The 10,324-nt window shown below is 47.1% G+C and overlaps 1 protein-coding gene across 7 annotated transcripts; it reads left to right on the top strand.

The window, feature by feature from the left end:
• On the top strand, nt 1–8,865 carry NMRAL1 (NmrA like redox sensor 1). 7 transcript variants are annotated; one of them, XM_037029894.1, is made up of 7 exons: nt 217–231; nt 444–517; nt 3,151–3,234; nt 3,417–3,655; nt 5,809–6,058; nt 7,421–7,611; nt 8,570–8,865. In XM_037029894.1, the coding sequence occupies exons 4-7, from the start codon at nt 3,449–3,451 to the stop codon at nt 8,750–8,752; spliced, it is 831 nt and encodes a 276-aa protein (XP_036885789.1). In that variant the 5' UTR covers nt 217–231; nt 444–517; nt 3,151–3,234; nt 3,417–3,448; the 3' UTR covers nt 8,753–8,865. The 7 variants fall into 7 exon arrangements, with proteins under 7 accessions (XP_036885787.1, XP_036885791.1, XP_036885788.1 ...); XM_037029892.1 differs by lacking the exons at nt 217–231; nt 3,151–3,234 and adding an exon at nt 1–84; XM_037029893.1 differs by lacking the exons at nt 217–231; nt 3,151–3,234 and adding an exon at nt 105–216.
• The last annotated feature ends 1,459 nt before the right edge of the window (nt 8,866–10,324 follow it).

Below are 10,324 nucleotides of genomic sequence, written 5' to 3'. Positions count from 1 at the left end.
GAGGCCCGAACAACGAGGGCTTCAAAAGCAGCGCAGCCTGGAGCCCCCGCACTCAGGCCGGCCGGAAGGGGTGGCTTTGCCAGGGTAGGACTGAAGCTGCGGGTGCGGGGTCCGTTCCCTTCACATCATTCCATTCCCCCCTCTGCGGTGTGCTCGGCTACAAAAATCGGGTCCTTCAATTTCCGGGGGCGTTTCCATTCAGGCCTAGGTGAGGAGGTAAAGCTGGCCGAGGTGATCGTTAAGAGGTGGGATGCAGGCAAGGGTCCAAGAAATGGGCGAGGGGGTCGGGGTGGTATCAGGTCCGAGAATGGGGCTGAGGGTCGCGAATCCGCAGGTCTCTGGGCTGGCCGCCCCCTCAGGCCTATGCAGGGCACCAGCAGAGTCATTCTGGGCCGGAGGGCCTCTGGCTCCGTTGCCCACACCGCGCCTTCCCCTCTCCCCAGGCTTCTCAGGACCTCATTTTCCCCTCCCACTCTAATGGCGGACAAGAAAATAGTGGTGGTGTTTGGAGCCACAGGTAAGTAGAGCCCCAGTCGGAGACCCTGAAGCGCAGGACCTCTCTCTAAGCCGGGGAGCGGCCCAGCCCCGGGAGAAGTCCCCAGAAGTCGGGAGGGAGGGGTGAGATAGCAGGGATCCCTGTTCCGGGTGTGGGGGGTGGGGACGGGAAGTGAGCTCAGATGCCTCTTGAATCTAAGTAATTCCTCGAACTTTGAATAAGTAGTGATTGCACATATTACCAAAATTAAATCTTGTACTCCTCCCCACCTCATCCATCACTGTTACCGAGTTGTTTGAGTATCCCATCAAATTAAAAATATCTAAATAAATATTATTTTTAAATGATAGTGTTTTATTTTGCCCTACTTGTTTTCTCATTTTTTTCTATATGCATTTAAAAATACCGCCCTGGCTGGTGTAGCTCAGTGGATTGAGCGCGGGCCTGCGAACCACACAATCACAGTTCCATTCCCAGTCAGGGCACATGCCTGGGTTGCAGGCCAGTTCCCAGCAGGGGACTCAGGAGAGGCAACCATACATTGATATTTCTCTCCTTCTCTCCTTCCTTTCCCCTCTAAAGATAAATAAATAAAATCTTTAAAATAAAAAATAAAAATACCTAACAGCTTTATTGAGGTATAATTCACTTACTACTTACTCATTTAAAGTGTGCAGTTCACTGGTTTCTAAGTGTATTTACAGAGTTCTGTGACCATCACCACAATTAAGTTTAGATCTCATCACCTCCAAAAGAAACCCCATATCTATGTGAATGAAAAGGGTCCATGTCCTAAACCTGACAAGCTCAGGAGAGGCCTGCATGGTGGCCCTTACAAATGCAAAGACCAAAAAAAATCATCCAGAATGGTTCTGATACACAAATTCCTAACTAAGAGTGGGTCATGGTGCAGGCAGTCACAGTCCTAGGACTGTAGCTTCCTTGACGTAATTTACTTCAAGTGAGTGTGTCCATTATCTTTTTGCAGCAAAGGTCTCCTACTTTTGAAATGTCAGAGTAGTCTTTTCCAGACCCCTCAAGGCCCGACTGCTGGCCCCAGAGCACAGCCTGTGCTGTCATGTTGCCCGCATACCATCTCCATGTGCTGTAAATGTTACTGTCCTTTACCCACTGATGTAAAAGAAGTGTGTGTCTCTCTGGCTTGTTATACAATCCCAGAGAGTTTCCCTGAATTGCTTAATTTACCCCCAGTGAATTTCATTACACCTCCTTTGATTTTGACCTATAAAATAAGTTGCAGGCCCTGACTGGATAGCTTAATTGGTTAGAGGATCACCCCGACATGCCAAGGTTGTGGATCTGATCCTCTGTCAGGGCACATTTGTAAGTCAACCAGTGAATGCATAAATAAGTGGAACAACAAATCTCTCTCTCAAATCAGTACATTAAAAATAAGCTGCAAAACTGCCATTCTTCAGAGCATTTTCTCAGTCCTTAGAGATTTTGTTTCCTGGTGCATATGGTGTCAGTTTGGCTCGAATAAGCTTAATCAAATAACCTTAATCAGGTTTGAACATTTCTTACGTGAACACCCACCAGCAGTCACTCCCCATTTCCCCCAATTTTCCTCAGCCCCTGGCAGCCACACAAAATTTTTTGGTGTGTAGATTTCATTCTGGACATCTGATTTGTTTCCACCTTTTGGCTATCATCAATAATGCTGCTATTAACATTCATGTGCAAGTTTTTGTGTGGACATATATTTTCAGTTCTCTTGGGTGTAGAGCGGAATTTCTGGATCATATGGTAACTCAATATATTTAGCATTTTGAGGAGCCACCAGCCAGGCTGTTTACACAGCAACTGCATCATTTTACATTCCTGCCTAAACTGTGTGAAGGTAGTTGTAGTTCTCCAATTTGCCTTTTTCACTCCAGGACACATCATGGTCACCTATCCAAGTCATACATACAGATCTGCCACATTCTTTTTAATGACTTTGTATGGATTTATTGCTTTTTTGACCAGATTCCTACCAAAGAACATTTAGGTTGTCTAGATTCCCACCATTGCAAATAGTGCTGTAGCCACTGTTATGTCCATACAGGTGTGGGCAAAAGTAGGTTCACAGTTGTTTGTATAGGAAAAGACATGCAGGTTATGATTACTACAGTATCTTTATTAACTCAGAAGAATGTCACAATGGCACCGTGAACCTGCTTGTATAGAAACTAATACAGTAATTAATAAATAATACAAGAATAAACTGTTTTGTGTGGGCACAACTATAAATGTAGTTTTATTCCATAAATTCCACTGTATTCATGGATGATTTTTATTCCTTTTGATTACTTTAATTTTTGTAGTCTTCTCAATCTTTTTTGTTGTTGTTTTAGAAAAGGTATAGGTAATCTTTTATTCCTTAAGGTAAGGGGTGGGTACATGGGTGTTGCTATGCCCTTTTGTGTCTGCTAAATATTTCATAATGCATTTTAAAATTTTTATAAAAGGTATAAGTGTGATGCCTGCTAAAACATGGTGAACCTTGAAAACATGCTCAAGGAAAAAAGCCAGAAACAAAAAACCACATATTGTGGGATCCCATGCAAATCTGTAGAAACAGAAAGCAGATCAGTGGTTGCCAGGGAGGAGAGACCTCGGAGTGACTAATGGATATGTGTTTTGTTTTTGAGGAGATGAAAATATTCTAAACTTGACTGCAATGATGATTGCATAATTCTGAATACTCGATACATTTTTGAAGAGTGGATATTATGGTAAGTGAATTGTTTCTCAGTAAAGCTGTTATTTAAAATTACTGTAAGGCAGTTTAATGAGAATGACAGGGGAACAGTGTCTTGGGTGTGTTTCTGTGATGGAGCATTCCCTTCGGAATTTCACCCTTAGCAGGACTCCCAGGCATACGTTCAACCCTTCATGTCTTTTTGACACTCTGCAGGTGCCCAGGGGGGCTCCGTGGCCCGGACGCTTATGGAAGATGGAACATTCAGGGTTCGAGCTGTGACCCGGAACCCTGGGCAGAGAGCAGCAAAGGAGCTGAGGCTGCAAGGGGCAGAAATAGTGCAGGGAGACCAGGATGATGAGGCCAGCATGGAACTGGCCCTGACTGGGGCTCACGCTGCCTTCATTGTGACCAACTACTGGGAGAACTGCAGTCAGGAACAGGAGGTCAAGCAGGTGAGGGCACACAGCTGGGTGTAGGGAGGCTGGGGCTAGTTGCAGGACATCTTAAAAGGACTTCCCAGGTCCCTGTTGGCTCCTGGGGGGGCAGCTTTAACTTGGCAGTGGGACCTATCCTACCCGGGGCCACTGACCACTGATCACTCTAGGCCTTTCCCTCCTCTTCTTTGTAGCCCTCTTAGATTTTGATGAGGGCAAGAGGAGGCTGCTTTCTCATGCAGTGACTTTGTTTATATTCATTTACCATACAATTCACCCTTTTAAAGTATGCAATTCATTGGTTTTTAACCTGTTCACAAAGTTATACAGCTATCACCACAACCTAATGTCAGAACATTTTTATCACCCCCAAAAGAAACCCTGTACCTGTTAGCAGTCACTCCCCATGCCTGTCCTCTTCTCAGCCCCAGGTGATTACTAATCTCTTTTGGTATCCAATGATTTGTCATACTTTCTAAAAGTCTAACTCTGGCCCTGGCTGGTGTGGCTCAGGGGATTGGACGTCAGCTTGCGAACCGAAAGGTTGTGGGTTCAATTCCTGGTCAGTGCACATGCCTGAGTTGCGGGCCAGGTCCCCAGTTGGGGGCATGTGAGAGGCAACCACACATTGATGTTTCTCTTTCTCTCTTTCTCCCTTCCATCCCATCTCTCTATAAATTTTTTTCCTCTTTTTTTTTATTTAACTCTTGTTCAAGTACAGTTTTCTTTCTTGTATTCCCAGCCCTAATTGTACACTTTGATAAAATTTGAAAATAAATAAGCCCCTATGACTGCCTTCTGATCAAAATACATTTCTATCAATCCAGAAAGTCCCCATGACCTTTTTCACATGTTTTATGTTTCACTTTATTCTGTTTTTTTCCACCCAGATTCTCTCTAGTTAGGTTGTTTTTGAGCCTAGGTGGTGGTGGGAGGGATATGAAAGGAACCATGAGACACAGTCATCTTTTCGTCTCACTAAAGATTGAGACACTTGCACAGTGCCTGCCTGACACAGAGATGACATTCAGGTTTTTGTGGAATGTAGACTTTGAGCCAGAGGAAAGGCCCAAGGCTGAGAATTACGTCCTTCAGTTTTCAGTCCTGCGTCATTCCCAGTTAGCCACACCTATGGCTTTGGACATGTAACGTGCCTGCTCTGGTCCTTGTTTTCTTCCTCTGCAAAGTAAAGGGAGATTGGATCAAACTGGTCTTCAAACTTGTTTTTAGTCTTGACTCTTTCTTTGATTTCATCTCACATGGAAGCCCATTCCATAGAAAAGACAAAGACAATGTCACTCATCTGACAGCATTAGTGCCCCATGGCTGTTGTAACATGATCACAAGCCAGCTGGCTTAAAACAACAGGAATTTGTTCTGCCCTGGTTCTGGAGGCCAGAAGTCCAAAATCAAAGTGTTGGCCTTGCTCCCTCTGAAGGCTGTAAGGGAGATTCTGTTCCTTGCCTCTTTGAGCTTCTGGTGGCCCCTACTTCTCGTTTTGGGCACATCATTGTGCCTCTGTCTTCACATGGACTTCTCTGTGTCTTCCGTCTCATAAGGACATTTATCATGGGGTTAAATGGGTAATCCAGCATAATTTCATTTCAGGTTCCTTAAATCAATTATACCTGCAGAGACTTTTTCTGAACGAGGTCACATTTACAGGTTCTGGGGGTTAGAATGTGGTCATATCCTTTTGGAGGCCATTATCCAACTCCTGCACAACCTTGTGCAGCAGGTAATATTGTGGTCCCCATTTAACCGATGAGTGTGGTACAGAACCAGGACTGGAACCCAAGTGGCCTATGTGCCTAACTGCTGAGCTGTAGTACCTCCCTTGTGGAGTCCTGGGGTCTCCAAGGAAGATGACTTAGCGGCAGATTGCACATAGGTGGGCTAGATTCAAGCGCATCAGAAAGTAGTAACAACCTAGATGGTCTAGAGAAGTGATGTGAAGGTTCTGTGGGCAGTATGGGTTTATAATCCCATGTTAAAGGGCGTGTTACTGTATATGAGCATCACTCTGGAGGAGCGGCCTTATTTGAGGGATAAGTGGTTTGGGGCTTTTACTATCAGGCATAGTGGCAACTCAGGCTGGAGAACTGGGCTGTGATTGGGGACACACACATCCTCCCTCCTAACTTTGTGGTTTCTGCTTTCCTGTCCCCCAGGGAAAGCTGCTGGCCAATTTGGCCAAGCGCCTGGGCCTTCGCTATGTGGTCTACAGTGGCCTGGAGAATATCAAGAAGCTGACGGCAGGGAGACTGACAGCAGGCCACTTTGATGGAAAAGGGGAAGTAGAGGAATATTTCCGGGACATTGGTGTTCCCATGATCAGTGTGCGGTTGCCCTGCTATTTTGAGAACCTCCTCTCCTACTTCCTGCCCCAGAAAGCCCCAGATGGAAAGAGCTACTTGCTGAGTGAGTGTCCTTCCTCCTTGAGCACCTGCTCTTATTGTGTGGAGCTACGAGTGTCACAGAAAGCTATTTCCTTGGCCTCAGATGATTCTGGGTATGAGTACTGCCTCTCACATTAGGCCTGTGACAGAGCAAGGCATAAAACCTGGCTGGGCCTCTGCTTCCTGCTCTGTGAAATGGGCATGACACTGACTTGCGCAGGGGCAATGGGAAAATCTACTGAGATGTGGTGATAACAATCTAGTGAGAAGCTTTACAGAGACAAGTGCAATTATTATTACTTTTTCTTCAAAAATAATGAGAGGATTTGGAAGATGAGACCCAATTGTAGATGTCACAAAGTGGAAAGCACTTTCTTCTCAATGCCCATTTGCAAATCTCTAAATGGCTGGTGCACTGGACCCCGGCTTGGAGGGAACCTTATACAACTTGGGTCTTGCTAGTCAGCCAGTGGGTTAGAGCAGGATGCTCAGGGGGCCACAGTGGAGGGGTGAGTGCCGTCAGTAGGCACCCCCACCCCTGTGCACAAACACTGGCTCACCCTCACTCAAGCTCTGCCCACGGGTGAGCAGTCTGGTCCTGGTGTTGGCAATGGGTATTGCCCTTTATATTTTGCAAAGCTGTAGTTAGGGACACCTCTTGTGTTCTGACTCTGAGTTGGACCTCCACCCCCACAAGGTCCCTGGGTGATCTGAATGGGCAGCTGTGGTGGCCCCTTTTTAAAATGGCACAGCCCAAGCACACTGGGCACCGCATCTAGACACTGCTGTCCCTCTGAATTCATAAAACCACAGCTTGGAAGGTAGTCATTCATTAATTCGACAGACACGAATGAGCACCTGTCACACACTGCTCTGGGCCAGGTCCTGGCCTCGGCCAAACATTTCTGTCAGTAGAATTGGGGGGTTGGAATAGCCACTCACAGATTTCCACATCAGGAATTCAGGACATGGCCAATTACACCCAAGCCAGTTTCTTGGGAGCAGTAGGGCCTCAGGGTACCAGCCAGTTCTCAGGGGACCTTTAGGAGCCCTTCCTTTCTTGTCCCTTCTACCCCGTCTCAGCCCTGAGAGGGGTGGGCAGGTCCAGGGTTCTTGTCCAGTCTAAGAATGGAGTAAATTGAGCTCAGAGGGTTTAAACAGCATGCCAAGGGGGCAGAGCTCGGCTTGAATCCCATTTCCCAGCCGAGTTCCACGGTTGCTTCTGCTCTGATGTAGACAGCAGGAGTTGTCTATGTCCTATCAGGTGCCGGTGTCCAGTTGGCTGTCTGTTGGGAACACCAGTTTCTACCCCTCGGCAAAGGGCTCGCTCTCCACTCTTGGACATGTCACATGCTAACATGTCTCTCTCCCCCACCCCTCCCAGGCTTGCCTATGGGTGACATACCCATGGATGGTATGTCCATCACTGACCTGGGCCCTGTGGTGCTCAGCCTGCTGAAGATGCCAGAAGAATATATTGGCCAGAACCTTGGGCTCAGTACCTGCAGGCACACAGTAGAGGAGTACGCTGTCCTGCTCTCCAAGCACACTGGGAAGGCAGTATATGATGCCAAGGTGGGCCCCTTAGCCCCTACTGGTCATTTCAAACCCCAAGGGGGGCTTTGTGGATAGTAAGAAAGGGAATCTAGAGCGAGGTAAATCTGAATTCATCACAACTGTGAGCATTCACGTTGTGCTGTTCTTGGGAGCCAAGTGTGATTGCTGAGTGAAGTTTCTGGCTTGGGTGGTTGACTAAGTTGGAAGGTTTCCAGGAAGAGGGGACAGTAGCATCAAGGCCAGGAGTGAAAATGCAGGGCTGCTGGGCTCCTCTGGGATGTGACTTGAGGGAAGAGAAAGGGAGGAGGCCAGAGAGAGAGACCACCCCCCCAACACACACTTGGCCTGGCTGAGTGGGCAGAAGGCACACAGTCTTCTCTCCCCGCTGATCCTCAGTCTTCCAGTCCAGACCCCTGGGTTTCTTGGTTCTTGTCATTCCAATTATGAAAGTAAGACCTTTTCATTAAAGAAAATGTGGGCAACTCCTGGGTGTTAAGAAGACAAACTGTCCACAGAGCCCCCTGACCCAAGTAGTAATGATGAGGGGTTTGAGGCTGGATAGAGCTCCAGGCTCAATGCTGGTCCCTGCTGTTAATACCCAGCAGTGCATGACCTGGGGCATGGCCCCTGGTGCCTCTGCTTGTTTCCTTATCCATGAAATGAGTGAGTGAATAGTGTCCCCAGCTCTGGTAGTGATTGAATGTAACAGAACCGAAGCTTTAGCACAATAAAGCTCTAGAAAACAGGCGTGCTCTAGAAAACAGGCACTATGAGGTCAGGAGTTACTGTCTAAACAACGAAAAGCATGAGGCAGTTCGTGGAAGATTTGAGGATCTGAGTTCAGATCCGCATTGACCAAGAACAGTGGGTTTCTGGTGGACTTAGCAAGGATCTTGGTAAACACTGAGGTATCCTGACCACCCAAGTAGGGCGCTGAGATGTTGATGGATCCTCACAGACACCCCTCTACTTCCAGACGACCCCTGAGGAGTATGAGAAGCTTGGCTTCCCTGGGGCTCAGGACCTGGCCAACATGTTCCGTTTCTATGCCTTGAAACCTAACCGGGATATTGAACTGACACTGAGGCTCAACCCCAAGGCCAGAACGCTGGATCAGTGGCTGGGGCAGCACAAAGGGGACTTTTCCAAGTTGTTGTGACCCTGCCCACTTCTTGACACCATCTAGGGGGAGGGGAGGTGCAGCTACAGTGATCTGTTCTTGTATTACCAAAAAAATTATTCTAAAAATAAAGGCCACTGTTCTCACAGATGGTTTCCAAAAGAAAAGGGCTTTGTTTCTGGGACTTGGGCTGGGGTGGCAGCTGCTGGGCACTGACTCCAATAGGATACAGAGTTGTGGGGGGTCCAGTGTCCTCCCCCTGCAGTGAGGGGGTGTGAGGGCAGAACAGGCATTTGGTAACAACACACAGGACTTTAGATGCAGTTTTAAGTTTAGTCAAACAGGTGTGAAACACACAGAGGCAACCACACATAGATGTTTCTCTTCCTCTCTTCCTCCTTCCCTCCCCCTTTCTCTAAAAATAGATAAAAATTTTAAAACACTATTTAAAAAAATAAAAAGCATTTATTTGACAGGTTACCAGTGTGCTAGGTTGGAAATAGTGGTAACCAAAAAAAGTTATGCTCCCTGCCTTGAGATTATTAAGAGAGCCAGACATAAATATGCAATGAATAATTACGATTGATAGAGGCAGAGAACAGAGGGTAACAATTAGAGGAGCCTACTTTAATGGACATGCAGACAGCCTTTGAGATCTAAGGAGAGGACAGCAAAATGAGTAGGAGGGCAAAGACCATAACAGCTTGGGATTCCAAGACACCTGGGCCAGCAAGAGAACATGAGAGGCTCTTTGCATCCAGCCCTGGGTGACGCCCAAGTCCTCCATGCACCAGGGTGGAAAACTCACCTGTCAGGCTGATTCGTTGTGCCAAGAACTTGGAGTGGGAGCCGGAAGTACAGAGCTTGGAAACAGATGCTGTGCCCAGGTCCAGAGTAAATCCAAAGTGAACTTCGGTGAGCTGACATTGGGCTTTGAGCACTCCTCACCCACAAATGGCAGGACCTAGGCGCATCACTGAGTCCCTGTGGTCTGTTTGCTCATCTGGTGCTGCCTGGCTGGGCTGTTGTGAGGGCACTGTGAGCTCATTTGTGCAAGGGAATGCCTGACACTCCCAGACACCTCCCCCTCCTGTCTAACACATGTGACTAAGCCGTTAGCAGGCAGTGCTCTTCCGCCTCCTCTTCCTTCAATAGGTAGCATCTACCAGCCCCCATCCCAGGTGTGGCCAAAGCAGCCAAATGAGGTGTGAACAGCCCATGTCCCAAAACCAGTGAAATGAAAACTGTACGATTCAGGATGTTCCCGTATGCCATGAACTATACACACCGTGTACATAACTCAAATTCTGGGCAATGAAACTACTCTGTGATACTACAGTGGTAGATTAATGTCCTTACATATTTGTTCACACCCACAGAATACACAATACCAAGAGTGAATTCAAACATAAACCATGGACTCCTGTGGTTGTAACCTATCAATGCAGGTTCAACAGTTATAACAAATACACCACTGTTGATAATGTGGGGGAGGCTGCGCATGTGTGGGGGGGAGGGTGGGGGTATATGGGAAATCTCTGTACCTTCCCCTCAATTTTACTGTGGATTTAAAAACTGCTCTAAAAAAATAGTCTATTAAGAAACACATCC

The sequence above is a fragment of the Sturnira hondurensis genome, unplaced genomic scaffold (assembly GCF_014824575.4).
Source record: "Sturnira hondurensis isolate 20B ecotype Veracruz unplaced genomic scaffold, ASM1482457v3 Scaffold0020579, whole genome shotgun sequence".
NCBI lineage: Eukaryota > Metazoa > Chordata > Mammalia > Chiroptera > Phyllostomidae > Sturnira > Sturnira hondurensis.
This window is presented reverse-complemented; position numbering and strand designations above follow the sequence as displayed.

Coding starts and splice junctions, on each gene's coding strand:
- NMRAL1 (XM_037029892.1), top strand. CDS start 478: ATGGCGGACAAGAAAATAGTGGTGGTGTTTGGAGCCACAG. Junction 518..3,416: donor GGTGGTGTTTGGAGCCACAG/GTAAGTAGAGCC, acceptor GACACTCTGCAG/GTGCCCAGGGGGGCTCCGTG. Junction 3,656..5,808: donor AGGAACAGGAGGTCAAGCAG/GTGAGGGCACAC, acceptor CCTGTCCCCCAG/GGAAAGCTGCTGGCCAATTT.